This window comes from Centropristis striata, chromosome 6, assembly GCF_030273125.1.
Source record: "Centropristis striata isolate RG_2023a ecotype Rhode Island chromosome 6, C.striata_1.0, whole genome shotgun sequence".
In the NCBI taxonomy this organism is placed as follows: Eukaryota; Metazoa; Chordata; class Actinopteri; order Perciformes; family Serranidae; genus Centropristis; species Centropristis striata.
Window position 1 is genome coordinate 22,523,126 of NC_081522.1, and position 17,377 is coordinate 22,540,502.

Consider the following 17,377-nt stretch of genomic DNA (forward strand, 5'->3'; position numbering starts at 1 on the left):
GGCAAATAACTATATTTGGTAACTTCAGGTAATATTTCGAGAAAAAAGTTGCACATTTACTAGATTAAAGTGGCAAATCTACAAGAAAAAATGCGCAGATTTATGAGATTTAAAGTGGCAAATCTGCGCGAAAAAAGTCTCAGATTTACCAGGAAAAAGTGGGGGAAAAGCATTTTTTTTCTCCCAGATTCACCACTTTAAATCTCATAAATCTGCGCATTTTTTTCTCGTAGATTTGCCACTTTAATCTCGGAAACTTTTTTCTCAAAATATTATTTTCGTATGTTTTTTTTTTTTTACACATTCTGGCAGTATGTAATATCCTCCAATATTCTCTAGGGTTGAAATTTGGAATTTGCAAATATTTCAATGAGTGCCCTATTAGCTATAACAGTGTTTTTTGAGCATGGAGGCATAGCCACGTCAGCTCCAGAGCTGTCCACAGTGCTGAAATGGCAACGGCTCGTTTATTTCCTATAATTTCTTGTAACTTCATCAAAAAAATTGGTAACGCTTTATATTAAGGTCCTTGTAATAACCATTAATTAACAAGTAATAAGGCCCTTGTAAGTCCTTACAAGATGCTTATTAACATTATTGTGTGTTTATAAGCTTATATAAGTGTTAATAATGGCATTACAAACACCCATGACCCACCCATTATGTCTTTGCCATGCCTTTATTAATCTTATTTTGTTTGCTTATTGATATTAAAATATACTTTATTGCTCATCTATTATAAGTTAACTATGCTTTTTGCAACTACCGGATCTAAAGCGAGAACAATGCCTTATTACTTGTTAATTAATGGTTATTAAGGACCTTATTATAAAGCGTTACCAAAAAATGTAACATGATTTATTTCAAGTTATATCATAAGGTATCTAAGGCCCACATGAGAATGACAAATTGCATATCAATTCACTTTCTTTTTAATTCGTACTTTCTAATATACCGTTTTCCCATGACGAATTAGATAAAATCATCTATGTGTGGGATTCACATTTCATCAGACCGTGGAAGAATGGCCACGAATCATGTACATGTTTCCAGAACTCTACACAAGTGAAGTGATGACTGAGTTTCCCCAGTGGACGGAGCTGATGTACTGTTGTGTCAGAGGAACTGCAACATTCTGATAGTGGAGTTACAGCTGATGCTTATCCAGCAGTGGATTTGTACCTACATTTACAGTTTTTCACAACCGCTATGACCCGTTTGTCAGAACCTTAAAAACTTTTTCAAAACTGTTAACGCACATCACACCTGATACACTCAATTCCCCAAACAGTTAATTTCATGGTCAAAATCACCCAGTGTAACTAAACACAGACACACACTTCCAAAATACAATAAAACACTAACACAGTTGACCAAATCTACCAAAACACTGACACAAGTTGTCTTCCAACAGAAACATTTAGTCAGTCACAGCACCGTGTCATAAAAAACACTGACAACTGATGGAAGAACACAAACCGAATCACTTTGCATGTTTCTTATCTACTTTTTTTCCTTTTTCTTTTACAATCAACAGATTATTGTATTGATCACACATTTAAATTAACCCTGTGGAGTCTCCAAAAGCACCAAATCATGACTTCTTCATGACATCCAGACTAGAAAACAAAGCAGCGTGGAGCCCTACTGTAAATTTACCTCTAAAGTTCTGCCTGTAAACTCCATGATGCCAGTTTCAGTTTGATGATGATATACCAAGTAAAACTGGAGACAAGCTCAAATATATTTAGTATAAAATGATAGAACTGGATGGAACCCTCTTACGGTATATGTTAGATTTGCAACCTTTGTTCACATTTGCAACATTTACAATTCTTTATTGAGCATGATAGTGTTTTGAAAGGAAAAAAAAGATTCAAAATCACATTTTATGTTGGACTAAAGGACTAAAAAAAGACACAAAATGACACAAAAAAAAGACACAAAATTACTTACAAAGACATGAAAGTGATTAAAAAATAGACAAAATAGCCCAAGACTCCAGATAATGTTTGTGATGATGTTCTTCATTTTTCATTTGTGGGGCATGAATTTTGTTCCTTTCTTTTGTACAACACTCAGTACAGAAAGTGAACGAGCCGTGTCAGAGCAGCTTTGCAGAATGTTTACGTATGATAGAAGAAGATAGTGAATGACAGGATTTGCAGTAAACACTTTACTGTATTGCAAATTAAAATGACTTACAGTAGAGTAAAGAGGTAAAAAAAAATCAGCTGTCATTCATTACTGTATTGTCAAATACACAAAAAGAAAAAGGAGAAAAGCTGTGATCAATGTAATCTTCAATCCATTAGTTTTGAACATGAGGTTTTCTGTTTTGACAAACTGTGTGAAAGCAATTGAAAATTCACCAGTTAACATCTACTGTTTTGGTCTTGATTGAGCTTGTGTGTAAAAGGAGTTAAAACTAATTTTAAATGTGTAAAATGTGTGTATTTTGTGTCAAAAGAAGAAGAATTGTGTTAATTGTATCGTCCACACAGGCTGATGTTGTGGTAACTGTGTGAAGAGTTTTGAAAAAGCGGTAAAAGTATTGAACAACGGGTCATAGCGGTTGTGAAAAACTGTAAAGAATGAGATAACATCTGCTCTCTAATTTAGGATGGAACTATATTTATTATCCATCTAAACTGAACATGTGATCAGACAATTCTTCTGGAGTCCACCATACTTAATTCACCAAACATTCTCAGTTAACCCTTTATCAGGTGAAGAACCGTATTTGGTAACTTCAGCTGATATCCAAAATAAAAAATAAAAATATTTTGAGAAAAAAGTTGCAAATTTACTAGATTAAAGTGGCAGAGCTACAGGAATCAAGTTTCTATGAGTTATTTCGTATAGTTTTTTCTGTTCTGTTTTTGAGATTCTCTTTGCTTAGATGGAAAAAAAATAAGAAAAATGCTACTTTACACACAATATATTTCTAAACCAATGTGGTCAAGATAATGAATTGCAAGTCAGTTATTTTACTGCTCCCACTGTGTCATGAAATCTTTTCAGTTAATTGGCTCCATTAGCTTTTTCTTTACCTCCATTATTGGCTTAACCCTTTATCAGGTGAAGAACCGTATTTGGTAACTTGAGTGGATATCCAAAATGGTAATATTTTGAGAAAAAGGTTGCAAATTTACTAGATTAAAGTGGCAGAGCTACAAGAAAAAAAGTTGCAGATTTAAGAGATTTAAAGTAGCAAATCTGCGTGGAAAAAAAGTCACAGATTTATGAGAAAGAAGTGGGAAAAAAAGCAACTTTTCTCGCAGATTCACCACTTTAAATCTTGTAAATCTGCGACTTTTTTTCTTCTAGATTTGCCACTTTAATCGAGTAAATTTGCAACTTTTTCTCGACCCCATTTTGATATCCAATGAAGTTAACAAGTATAGTTATTTGCCTGATAAAGGGTTAAATTGTAATGTTTTCCCTGGAGTTCTGTATTTGGAACTTTGTATTTTTTCTCCTTAGAAAAAGGATGGATCTATCACAAGAACAATGCTAATGTCACAGACATTAAGAATGTTTGCAGCGATACTGAGGGGAGATTGAATCTTCCAGTGGTTGCTTGTCAAGAAAGAAGAAACAGTACTCGAGAAAATTTTTAGTCACTAAAATGAGGATGCTTACAAAAATAATGTTATAAATTGTCAATCAATTAACTTCATACAAAGTGCAGTAAAGATTAAAAAAAAAAACTAAATTAAATCCATATTTCGCCTTTAAAAGAACACCCATTCTCTTTGGTACACCTGTGCAGTTTTTCCAGGTACTTGGCAGATAGGTTGTGCCTATCATGGATTACTTTGAAGCACTCAATGAAGCACAGAATTGTACATTTTAGAAATGACAGAGTATTAGTCCTTCTAAGTAATTTGTGCTCAAAGTAGACACTTAATTTGTTGTACAGCAGAAGAAGAATTAAAGAAGAATTCAAACATCAACCAGCTTTATAAATCAACTTTATTTTCAAATGATGATTAAAGCAATGATCAGCACAACAAAACAAAACTTTGTTGGCCTCAATTGATAAATAAAAAAACTACCAACTCCCATGGTCTGTATGTCCACAAACTCCCAATTTTGACTATCCCTTTTCTTTGACATGAGCGGTGTCAAAGTTCTCCAGGAGAGATTAAGGCTTAAGGTTATTATATAACCCAGTAAGACTTTAAAAAACACAAAGATCCTTCACATACTTAAAATAATTAAGTTACACACAGTTCAGTTTTCTATTGATCCTGGGACCCTGGCCTGTTGGGGCACCAAACACTGGCTGCTTCTGTAATGCATATTAAAGTAGACATAGATTACTAAGAAAAACATTTAATTGTTCAAAATATGAGCAAATTTAACACTACTAAAAAAGTACACAAACACAAACAAACAAACAGCATTATGAAATCTATCAAATAGAGTACCTTCAAATAATTACATCAGTCATGGCAATAATCAAACTCTCTTTTACATTTGACATGTTCAGGTCATATTGTCCACTGACCTTTGAGCAGAGAAGTGCACTTCTTGTTGGCCACACACACTTTAAAAGGCTTTGATTATGTTCTGGATTTCCCATCTTTGGCCAGAGCATTCCTGTATTAGAAGTTTGCCGTTTTTAATCTCCAGACATCTTTCTGTCTGTTTGTTCTTCAGTTCTTTGCCCTGGAAAAGAGACTAGGTATCAAGAATGTGGATGCACAGTATTACATCATAAACTGACAGTTGATAACCACAGTCATTATAATTATTATTATTATTGTGAGTCATCCTAAAGTCATCCGCTCTCAGAAGCCACATCTCTTCCATGACTTTGATATATAAACAGTTAAACTTGTCGTACCTGAGTGAAGTTCCAGTAAATCCCCATTCCTTTCTGCATGGCCTCTTTGCAAGGGTAAAGGCCAGGCTCTGTTTCCTTGTTCCCAACGTCAGCTATACACCGATTTTCATTGTACTTGTGGGATTTGATGCCGCCAACATAGAGCTCACCACTTGTGCGATAATAAGTCATCTAAAACATTTTTTTAAAAGACAAGCGGCAAGCAGATTAGGCAGATCAGTAAGCCAATGGTGGGAAACAGAGCAGTTTCAATTGCTACTTGTACATTTTCAGAGATGATTATTTATCCTTTCAAAGTATCTTGGAAGGGAGAAGTGTCCAAACTACAAAAAAACCTTTCCACTGGGGTGCCTCAAGGATCAGTGCTTGGCCCCCCTTCTCTTTTCAATCTACACCACCTCACTTGGCACAATCATCCGCAATCATTGGCTTCTTGTACCGTTGTTATGCTGATGATACCCAGCTGTTCATTTCCTTCTCACCAAACGACCCCACAGTCTAAGCTCATATCTCTGCTTGACTTGTGGACATCCCCACATGATGACAGAACACCACCTTCAGCTTAACCTCTCAAAGACGGAGCTCCTCGTCATCCCACCCCGTCCCACCTTATATCAGCCTATCAATCTGCAGCTTGGATCCATGCAACTTTATAAAGAAAAGGACTCTGGGAGGTGTGAGCACCAGGGCCTGTGTTAGAGGAGACTGTGAGATTCCCCACAGGCGCACTACGTTTGGGAGGAATGTGTTATCTGAGAGTTAGAGAGTTACGTGTGCCGCGTAGAGTGACCGTCAAAACCGATCTGTGTTTGGAGCGGTTCAGACTGAGATCTGTCCAATTGCGATCTGAAACTACCTCCCTAAGGCGGTTTCGATCCGGTTCGCAAAAATCGGATTTCATGTGATTTGTGACTGTTCAGACTTCAAAAGAGCCATCCAGTTCCAATCTGGATGATTGGCTAAAAATCGGATTTTGGCTGGCAGTCTGAACGCGGCCTATCCGTTTTGCTAAGTCCATCTCAATCTTTAAGAAGAGACTGAAGACCCTACTCTTTACCTAACACCTTCACTCTTGATCTACACTTTGAGATTTCCTGTAATGTAAAGTGCATTACAAATAAAATAAAATAACAAATAAATAACCTAAAAGCACTTGTGTCCTGATGGACTCAAACTGAACCCACGGCACTTACTCTTGCTATGTTTCTTGACTTCATCCTTGCTTGTGTTGTATTAACTCTCATTTGTACATCACTTGCTAATGATGCTAAATGCTAAATGGCATTGTAGAATTGTATAATTTATCAATCACTACTTACTTGAGGTCCATAATAGTAGCAGTGGTAGGAGATGGGTGTGTGACCTGGCACTGGGCCTTGGTCTATGCACATGTCAGCATCAAGGTTCTTCATCTATAAATGGGGAGTTCATCATTTGTTAAAAATGTTTAACCCTATGGCATTCAGAATTGAATCATGAAAACACACCCATGTGGCAGTACTGCCTGAACCACACATACAAAACATTAGATAAAACTAAATTTACTCCTCCGAATGCAACAAGGTTGTCCAAGGGATCCAGCTTGGGATAAACATTCTCCAGGTACCATTTGAAAGGTTTACAATTCAACCTTTCTCTGAGTTTTTTCCTCTCTGAAACATCCCCGATGTCGATTCCATGATTCTGCAGAGAATATTGCATGATTTTATTTGCAATATTGTAATTGTAGAAATGGCAATTGTAACTAATTATGTACTCATACACTGCAAAAAAGTGATTTAATTTGGTAAAACTTGGAAATATAAATTACTGACATTTAGGGCAATAATATAAGTTAGCACAACAAAGGAAGCCAGTTGTCTGCTCAAAAACAAGTTTGTGAGTTGTTGTTACTTATATCTTTAAGTTGGGGTTCACAACAAGGGACAATAGTTCTGCTAACTCTTATATCTTTGTTGTGAAATTTGGTCATTAGCAAAAGCTAGCGGCTAACTGACGCTAGCGGCTAACTGACGCTAGCGGCTAACTGACGCTAGCGGCTAACTGACGCTAGCGGCTAACTGATGCTAGCGGTGCTGCTTGTTACAGCTACAAGAGTAGCCATTAGCGTATCAATGCTAACTCAAAACTGTGGTCGCAACATTAGCTGACATTTCATAGCGGCGTTACAATCCTGCCAGAGAAATTCAGAGTTGAGCAAACTCAAAAACAAAACTTAAAATATTTAGTTTAATTGTCCAACTTAAAATTTTATCAAAGTTTGTTGCCTTGAAATTTTGAGTTCACCCAACTTTTCTTTTTTGCAGTGTAAGAAAAGCTTTTAATTATCAACCATTGGATGTTGCACCTGCATCCTGTGTGTGATATAAAAAGGGCATCATCATTTTTCCCCTTCTTGACTAAATTTGAAGTACCTCAAATGGCAAGTTCCAAACCAAGTTGACATTGTGTTTGTATTCATCCATCCAGACTTCTGCTACCCTCAGGGCATTCCTCTTCATGGCTGGGGCCAGGTCAGGCATGTAGGGCTTGTGGGCCCTCTCAATGTGGGCGATCTTGGAGCATGGAACTACTTCAATACTGCCTCCACATGTCCACACCTATATGAGCAAAAGGAAAACCCAAACAACAACAACACTGAGCTATTAATCAATCACAAATGTTAATTGTCCAAATGCAAAGTGTTAGAAGCAGCACCAACCGGAGACTCCCCCCATATTGGTGCCCTTATTGGACAACACGGAACAGTTGTCAACATAAGAAAGGTTTTTTGACTCTGGAAAGATTTCACAGCAGAAATAATTTTATCCTCTGACTCAACGATTGTGAGGTAAACACTTCAGTTAACTTTACAAAGTGAGAGGGGTGATTGTACTAAAGCCTTTTTCTTGCAGCAAGTTGGTCTGGGACTGCATAACCAATAACTCTGCCTTTCACTGTAACCGTTTTTAATGTTTTTGCATGCATTTTGTCTGTGCCGTTTAGTGTTTTCACTCTATTCTATTTGGTGTTAGGATTTGATGTTAGATAGATATTTACTCACACGAATTCCCAGCTCGACATTTTCTCCACCGTACACTTTCATTCCTTCATCAAGGACTCCAATTTCTCCAAGAAACTTCCTGTCAGCAACTAGGATCCCCATGACGGATGGACTTCTGGAGTAAAAACATATATAAAGTACATCAGTATTACCATAAAGGTAAATATAAGATAGATAAATAAAGAATGCCTTATCCAAGCTAGGAGGAGTATTCAGACCCCTTCACACATTTACACTCAATACCCCATAATGAAAAAGTGGAAATTTTTTAGAAATTTATGCAAATATATTGAAAAAGGAAAAACTGAATTATTACATTGACATAAGTATTCAGACCCCTTTGTCACAGTTCAGCTCTCCACCCCCCTGCTCATTCCTGCAGCCTCCGTCTCACAGCACAGCTGCTTCAGACTCCTGCCTCACACATATTCACGGGCAGATTGTTCATCCATTCATGCATTCATGTCCAACTTTCCAGCGTTTCTCTTTGGACTGTTACTGTTGCCGACCCTGCCTGTCTCTGACTCTCCTCCAAGGAAGGATGCTCAAACGGCTGATTTGAAGGATTCTACGTCATCGACATCCGCCGAAGGACTGTCCCAATGTCCAGGATCCTCCAGAGGACAGAGTCCTTCTTCTGCCCAAATTCCGGGAGAAAAAAGTAGCTTTTTTCTCGTAAATCTGCGACTTTTTTCGCACAGATTTGCCACTTTAAATCTCTAAAATCTGCGACTTTTTTTCTTGTAGGTTTGCCACTTTAATCTAGTAAATTTGCAACTTTTTTCTCGAAATATTACCTGACTCTAACTACCAAATATAGTTCTTTGCCTGATAAAGGGTTAAGAGATTCTGTGCAACATCTATAAGTAAGCTCCCCAGCTAAGGAAAACTGTATTCAAAGTGTCATACTTAAGTTAAGAAAAACTTAAGATGCTTTATGCAACTGGCCCCAGGTTGTTCCAAACTTTTTTCATTTAAGAATTATGGAGGCCACAGTGTTCAACCTTCAATGCAGCAGAGCCTGACAATGTAGATCTTCAGATCTGTGCCTCGACACAGTCCTGTCTCTGAGCTCTGAGCAGTTCCTTCGACCTCATGGCTTGGTTTTTACTCTGATGTACATTGTCAGCTGTGAAACCCTATATAGACAGGGCTGTGCCTTTCCAAATCATGTCCAGTCAATTGAATTTACTTCAGGTAGAGAAACATCTCAAAAATGATCATGAGAAATGGAAGGCACCCAAGCTAAATTTCAAGTGTCATAGCAAAGGGACTGAATAGTTATGACAATATGATATTTCAGTTTTTCCTTTTTAATACATTACTATGTCATTATGGTGTATTAAGTGTAGATTGATGGGGAAAATAATTATTTTAAATTATTTAAGCATATGGCTGCAACATAAAGTGAAAAAAGTGAAAATTTGTTTGACATAGATGTAAATTAGAAGCACACTGATTGATTTCACGTCAACGTACTTTCCAGGCAATGAAGCGTCCTTGAGTTTGTTATAGTCATCTGAAAAGCCCTCATACATGCACCATAAAGCCCAGTCGAAGGCGTGTGCTGCTGGGAAGTATTTAATGACCTTGAGGTCATCAAAGTTGACTCTGTCAAACACAGGGGATGTCACCACAGTTCGATCAGCTTTGATCTGTGTCAGCAGGGGTTCAGCCCTGCATGAGAGGAAAGAAGTCAGTTAAGACAGCAAGACAGAAGTCATTGTGTTTGAGCATCATAAACATTACAGCGACTGTGCTGATGCTCTGCCCCCCCTTCAAAAAACTGTCATTAAGAGCCTTGGTTTCACTTTCAAATCGGCAATGTGGTCAAAAGTGCCTTTTTCCAGCTGCGACTTCTGACCAGGGTAAAACCGTACCTCTCTCCTAGTGACCTGAAGAAGAAATTTTAAATGGATTTGGATTTGGCTGAACTCATACATGTTCATAGACCGACCAGAGCTCTGAGGTCTGCAAATGAGTCCTACCTGGATGAGCCTAAATGCTAAAAACTAAAGGCGATCAATCTTTTGCAGTGGCTGCCCCGAAAGCCTGATTCCCCCCCTTGCGTTACAGCCGCAGAACGGCTGCACCGCGGTCGTCGTTGCTGATCACTGCCACTCTAATCAATGAGAGCGTTTCCACCGGGCGCGCTGCGTAACGTTACAGCAACGTCTCAGCAGCGGTTCTCCGCGAGCATTAGGTAGCATTTTTCTATTTTCTCCGCGAGCCACTGCTAAACCGCGTAAATCTCAACAGAGCAGATCACATCAGACAGGAAGTCTGACTCAGAATCAACGTAATACACTTCCGCCCCCTTTCAAAATAAAACACAATACACAGTTCATGCAGCCTAAAACTACTTCACATCAACATTACATTATGACCGAGGTACCAGATCAGCAATCAATCAATCAATCAATCAATCAATCAATCAATCAATCAATCAATGGGTCTCAGAGGATCGGCGACACGGACGACAAGAGACTGATTGTTGAAGTGGAACAGCATACAGTAATTTATGACATAACACATTGTTTTTATAAGGATAGATGGTCAGATCAACAGATCTTCCACATCAGAGAAGCAAAGTAAGCTGTTGGTTGTTGTTGTTGTTTACTTTATACACATATTTTATCACGGGATGTCGCGGCCATTTTTTCGTCCAAGGCTTTCAAACCTGCGTGAGAAGAAAGTTGTTTCTGTGTGTTGTATTGTACATCTCATGTCATATTTTATTAGATAAAATTGTCTTTTTATTTTTATTTTTGAGTTTATTGTTATTAATTTATGCATCTTTTGGATTTTTTTTTTGTTATTCAGTTATGTAAAGCACTTTAGTCAACCTTGGTTGTGTATAAGGTGCTCTAGAAATAAAGGTGACCTTGATCTTGAGGTAATGCATCATTGCATCATCCTGTAATTTACTAAATAACCAGTTAGACTGCTGGGTGAATATTTCCTGGTCTCTTTCCGCTAAATGATTACAAGTTATGAATGGGAGCTGGCATGCATTGTAATATGCCAGTTACTCTCCTATTGTTTCAGTGTTTGTTCAGTGACAGAGGATACATTTCACAGAAACTAGAGCCTGCCCTGAAAACTTTCATTTGCTTTGCATTTTTATGTTTAATGTTAATGTTTGGCATGTGTTGCAAAATGCCAGTCTCTCTTATTGTTTCAGAGGCAGAGGATGAAGCACAACTGCAAAATCAGCCTGCTATACTATTGCACTACAAATGATTTATCATTCATCAATAATTTACCACTACCCTTGTCTAGTGCAATGCCTTTAATGCCCCAATAGCCTCAGTGGAGCTGTTCAGTGGTTGATAGTTCAGACAGGCTACTGATAGCAGACAGCGGTTGCACTGGGCTGCTGCAAATGTGTCTAACCGTGTTAACAGTTCTGTTCATATCACCACCACACTTTTGTTAGCAATTATCATTACACTACTCACCATAGCTTTTATATCATTTTGATCTGTTTTTATATTTTTCATTGAAACTACTACTTTTTTTCTCCTGTAATTTATATTCACGGAATATAATGGAATAATGAAGGCTGCTGCCTGCGTCTGACGCGTTTTGCCAGCTGGACGCATTGTGCGTGCCGAGCTGGCATTATGGACTTCGTTTGGAGGCCTCTGAACTCGCTGTGTTCAACTCATCAGGCGTAAAGTGGACGGGGGACATCAGTTCTCGTCCCTTATTGAAGTCTTGGATTCATGTGACAAAGATGTTTTTCCCAACATGAACTGTTTACTGCGTATTCTGATGTCACAAGTTGCTCTGTGGAGCGCCTGTTTTCGCTTGTGAACAGGATTAAATCCACCAGCAGAGCTACAATGCTCACAGAGAGCATTTAGTTGCTCATGTTTGAAAAAGAGCTTGCGGAGAAACTGGACTCCGATGAAATAATAAATGCGTTCAAGGCCAAGCCACGCCGTCTTGCCCTGTAAACTGAGAGCTGCGCAGTGCGCATAGGTGAGTGCAGTATCGTTGTGTCCTTTTCTCTGCTACTAAGCCCAATGTGTTCACATGGTAAAATAGTTTTTTTTGATCACGCGTAATGTGGATACGTTATGGCTCCGTGCATGAGTATGCGCATGAATGTTATATTTCACTATGTTCATCTCATTGGGCACGCAATGTCTGTGTGTATGTTTTTGCGGTGTTATTTTGAGAACACAAAGTGTGCTTTTTCTATGACTTTGTTATTGATTTATTTTAGAGCACGTCACACATGAATATTTAGACCTGCTGTGAACTAACTGTTGACTATTACTGATGAGAATGTGTGGATATGTTGTTGTTGTGTTAATAATGTTGTATTTAAGAGACACATTCTTTTGAATGTTTGTGGACGTGTAATACTCTGTTGAAAATACATTTGGCACACCCAGTATTGCTGGTGCACACCCAGTGTATTTTTTCTGGCTACGCCAGTGATCTAACCTGACCTAACCTAACCTAAACTAACAGGGCGTTCCTAAAAAAAGTTATTCTCAGCTAAACTAGGCAGGTCACCCTTTGGCATCATCAGTTTCTTAGTGCTTCGTGGTGGTATAATAAAAAAAACTGAATGTTGTTAATGAAGACAAAAGTTAGCAAAGCTTTAGCTAATTTCTTTAAAGACTTATTTGACATATTACACGTAGCAGTTAAAATAAACCAGTGTGTAAAATAATTTATTTTATTCTTACCACAGCTCATGGACTTCAATGTGTGCATCCAGGATGGCCACCACGTCAGCAGTAGCAGCCCTCCACCCAGAAGCCCTGGCGAAGGCAAGGCCTCTCTGCTCGTTGTGCCTCACTCTAGTAAAACGGAGACCTGGGTTCTGCTGCTCCAGGGACTTCACGTAGGCGTCAAAGTCTCCCTTCAGGTCCTCTGAATTGAGAAGAGAGAGAATGTGGGCACGTTTTGAGATAAGGGGAGAATACTGCCCTACAAAGCAAAAAGGCAGTAACTGCATTTTTGGTCCAAAATTAGTTATTATCATTTTCATGACATTCAAGGCATCCTTTGTTATGTGACAAGACATCTTATCTCAAATGTGTGTCGTTTTGGAGAAAAATGGTCGTTTGTACAGTAACTGCTAAAAGCCCTAGTGAAGTACAGCGCAGCAATGTGAAATTTTAAGCAGCCGTTTCAGCACCAGAACAGCTTCCAGGTGGAAAATATTCACCTAAAATGGTCAAATTAGTTTGGGTTTGGTATATCCATGTTCAGGAAAACAAATGGTTCCAATTATTTCAAATACAGTGTATCTAACACACCCAGAGCCCAAGTTGTGGCAAAATAGTTTTTGGAGAATCTACTGCCTTTTTCCTTGGTATGGTGCCACGTTTTTGGCAAGTAATACAAAGCAAGAGTACAGTTACTGCAAAATAGGGGTAAAATATAAAATTAAATATGAGCATTGATATGTACAAAGAATAAGATAATATAAAGCAACAAAACAGCCACATATCCAATAATCTACCTGCAACTACTTGGCTGGATTACAGGATAACTTTAAAGTCAATTTTCTCAGTTCTGCACTCTGCGTAGTTACTGCCTTTTTGCTTTGTAGGGCAGAATAGGTGTGACAAGTATTGTTTTTACCCAAACAACAAGGCAGTTAGATAAGAAGACTAATACCACTTTTATGCATGTCTGGTAAATATAAGGCTACAGCCAGCAGCTGGTTATCTTAGGGTAACGTATAGACTGTGGTAGCTGTTTCCAGTCTTTATGCTAAGCTAAGATAGCCAGCTCCTGACTGTCTTCCTAAGGGTGTTCAGAAACATTTAAATAAAAACCTGATGTGGGAAATTTGAGTATCAGAGTGAAGCATCTGCACAATTTAGCATATTTATCAGCCTGTTCTGCCTTCAGATAATTTGCAAAATACATAAATATTGTAAGAGCTCTTGTTAATCACATGCCTTCACAGAGTCTCATTCTCTCACAGCCAACCAACCGTTAGAGCTATTGTCGTCCACCAATACAATTTCCTTCAGCAGATGTTTAGGGGTGCGGTCGATGATGCTGCGTAGAGCTCTTTTGAGGATAGACAGGGCCTCATTCAGGTAGATCAACACCACCCCGATACTCGGCAGGTCCTTTGGGTACGTTTTTTTCACACACCTATTATTAAAAAAACAGAAGGATCTCTAAAACCTCTATCAGTCAGTGACTGTCTCTCTCTCTAAGGCAGGGGTGGGCAACCTTTACTAACTAAAGAGCCACTGTTGGCAAAAAAAAAAAAAATGGATGGAGCCGCAAACCTTATATTGAGCCTAAAATGAAAATTAAACAGCCTAATAAGTCTAAATTAGCCTACCAACATTAATAATAGTCATATTGAGCATTTATTAATATGATTTTGAAAACGAGTCTATCTCAGGGAACTCAAAACTAAACTCAAAGTTGGCAAAACTTAAAGGCTAAAGCGCCAGGCCGCAGACTTTCGTAAGCTATGAAGCACATTTTAGTTTACTTAAATGTCCAAACTTTTTTAATATGCTGTAAAAAGGCTATACAATTTTACAATTGAAGAATACAAATAGTTCTTTGTCTACACCATTGATAAATGAAAATTTTAATGTAAAAAAATATATATATAATTTTTTTGTCTCAACCACGGGGAGCCCCTGCAGGTGGCCTAAAGAGCCACATGAGGCTCTGGAGCCACAGGTTGGCCACCCCTGCTCTAAGGTGTGTACATACTGTATCCAAAGACGAACCAGAAAGTTGATTAGCAAACAACAAACAGTGAAGTAAAAAAACCAGTCTGTCTTCTTAGAAAACAACGAGATATACCTTGGATCTCTTGTGTCTGGAAGAGCCCGATCCAGAGGAAGGCGATCGCTGAGAAAAACATTGTATCCATACTTCTCAAACAAACCCTGTGCCTCTCTTTGGTCGTCCTCAGACAGATTCTCCCCCCACTCCTTGAACAGAGAAGACTTTGGGAACAGTTTATTAGATTTTTTCTCTTTGGGCTCCTCCTTTTGTTCCTGGATCTTTGCTGCAGGTTGCTCTTTCTGCTTTGCCTCCTGTTTGACAGCTGCTGCTGCTGGTGGTCTATTTCTGTCCTCTTCGAGGATTTTCTGCATGATGTCCTGCTTTTTCTCAAAAGCTTTGATGACATCATCTTGATGAAATGATGACAGATAGAGCAGAAAGGGATGGAGAAATTATCACTTTTTTTTGCACAATTTCTTGACATGAATGTTGTCTTGATTCTATATTTTAAAAAAAAGCACAAGCGAGTCTAGATAGATACAGAAAAACTGATAAAAACATAATGAAAAATAAATAAAAACACAATAAACAACAGAAAAGGCTGGGGAGGGGGGGGGGGGGGGGGGGTAAACAAAAAGTCAAAAGGGATAAGATCCTAAATAATATTAAATATATGGCCCACTGTGTAATTAATAGACAGCAAACATAAAAAAAAGTTCCATTAGAAGCCACTGATTCCTTTTCCAACAACACATTAAATTGGTGCGCCATCATTTTGTCTCTAAACATGCAGATGGTATAAAGATAAAATACCTTTTCGCGTAGTGAACTATTTCATCACCCACCTTTGAAAAAAATGTTCAAGTATGTCTAATTTTTAAGCAATCTCATCTTATTTTGTAGTGAAGAACTATTTTTTTTTTTTTAAGAATCTGAGTAATTTGTATATATCCACTGGGAGAACATTTTTTTTCTTTGTCTGGCTCAACTCACGGAGATTGTTGATGCTTGTCTCCAGGTCAGAGAAACTCCTGATCACACGCAGCGTGTCGAACTGTGTCTCAGACTGCACTGAGTGCTCATATCCACTCTTTAGAAACATGCCCACGTACACCACGAGCCCAATCCCCCCCAGGACAAGTAGCGGCCGCTTGATCCACACTCTCATCTCTGATAACACACCGTCTCACCCCACAGGAAGAGAATAAACAAATCAGTTGACAAGAGCGCCAGACACAGGTAATAATAATAAATGTGGTAAGTTCGTTTGGAGGTGCGGGTAAAGGGGAGGGAGCACGCGAGGCGGGACTCGTCCTTCCTCTGCAGCAGGTGATGCTAATCAGTGGGCGGGGCTCGTGAAGTCACCTGCAGAGTTATCCCCGGTGTACAGAGCCAGTGCTGCAGTAGGTGCAGATTCACTGGCACACATAAAATATATAGTAACGCTTTATATTAAGGTCCTTGTAATAACCATTAATTAACAACACTGCAAAAAAGCCAACTTGTATTTTTTGGCCTAAAACAGTGATTTAAGTTGGTTAAACTTATTTAGGGCAATGATGTAAGTTAGCACAACAAAGGAAACCAGTTGTCTGCTCAAAAACAAGTTGGTGAGTTGTTGTTACTTATATCTTTAAGTTGGGGTTCACAACAAGGGACAATAGTTCTGCTAACTCTTATTTCTTTGTTGTGAAATGCGGGAAAGCGGTGAAATTCGGTCATTAGCGAAAGCTAGCGGCTAACTGATGCTAGCGGCTAATTGATGTTAGCGGCTAACTGATGCTAGCGGCTAACTGATGCTAGCGGCTAACTGATGCTAGCGGCTAACTGATGTTAGCGGCTAACTGATGCTAGCGGCTAACTGATGTTAGCGGCTAACTGATGCTAGCGGCTAACTGATGTTAGCGGCTAACTGAAGCTAGCGGCTAACTGATGCTAGCGGTGCTGCTTGTTACAGCTACAAGTGTAGCCATTAGCGTATCAATGCTAACTCAAAATTGTGGTCGCAACATTAGCTGACATTTCATAGCGGCGTTACAATCGTGCCAATTCAGCACATTGCAGAAGTTAGCAGAAGTAAGGTAAAAGTTATTACAATGTAAAATTATAAGTTAGTACAACTTACAGTTGAGTTGACAAAAATCTGAATTCAGAGTTGAGCAAACTCAAAAACAAAACTTAAAATATTTAGTTTAATTGTCCAACTTAAAATTTTATCGAAGTTTGTTGCCTTGAAATTTTGAGTTCACCCAACTTTTCTTTTTTTGCAGTGAAGTAATAAGGCATTGTTCTCGCTTTAGATCCCTTTAGCTGCAAAAAGCATAGTCAACTGTTAACAAGTGCATAGTTAACTTATAATAGATGAGCAATAAAGTATATTTTAATATCAATAAGCAAACAAAAGATTAATAAAGGCATGGCAAAGACATAATGGGTGGGTTATGGATGTTTGTATTGCTATTATGAAGAATTAAAAGATACTCATGAGGCTTTTATTAATGTTCTTATTATAAACCTCTTATAGCCTATTAGCTGTATTATGATGCCATTATTAACACTTATATAGGCTTATAAACACACAGTAATGTTAATAAGCATCTTGTAAGGACTTACAAGGGCCTTCTTATTATTATTAATTAATGGTTATTACAAGGACCTTAATATAAAGCGTTACCAAACATATTAATGCAGTTAAAAATACACCTCTGTTCTTGTTGACGCATGTTGTCAAACAAAAAGCCACA

General features: G+C 38.3%; 1 protein-coding gene across 1 annotated transcript; it reads right to left on the reverse strand.

Annotated features, from left to right (window-relative positions):
• Positions 1 to 3,960: 3,960 nt before the first annotated feature.
• LOC131972902 (probable polypeptide N-acetylgalactosaminyltransferase 8) lies at positions 3,961 to 16,162 on the reverse strand. Its single transcript, XM_059334707.1, has 12 exons — positions 15,627 to 16,162; positions 14,709 to 15,042; positions 13,867 to 14,033; positions 12,605 to 12,791; positions 9,378 to 9,575; positions 7,899 to 8,013; positions 7,270 to 7,455; positions 6,401 to 6,538; positions 6,175 to 6,267; positions 4,856 to 5,026; positions 4,517 to 4,677; positions 3,961 to 4,297 (listed from the first exon to the last, which is right to left on the reverse strand). The coding sequence occupies exons 1-11, from the start codon at positions 15,799 to 15,801 to the stop codon at positions 4,558 to 4,560; spliced, it is 1,884 nt and encodes a 627-aa protein (XP_059190690.1). The 5' UTR covers positions 15,802 to 16,162; the 3' UTR covers positions 3,961 to 4,297; positions 4,517 to 4,557.
• Positions 16,163 to 17,377: the final 1,215 nt, after the last annotated feature.

Bases quoted from the DNA above. Each gene is read 5' to 3' on its own strand.
- LOC131972902 (XM_059334707.1), bottom strand. From the start codon at position 15,801: ATGAGAGTGTGGATCAAGCGGCCGCTACTTGTCCTGGGGGGGATTGGG. The intron at 5,027-6,174 runs GTAAGTAGTGAT...AAAATGTTTTAG, and splicing joins GCTACTATTATGGACCTCAA to ATGACTTATTATCGCACAAG. The intron at 4,678-4,855 runs GTACGACAAGTT...TCTCTTTTCCAG, and splicing joins TTTACTGGAACTTCACTCAG to GGCAAAGAACTGAAGAACAA.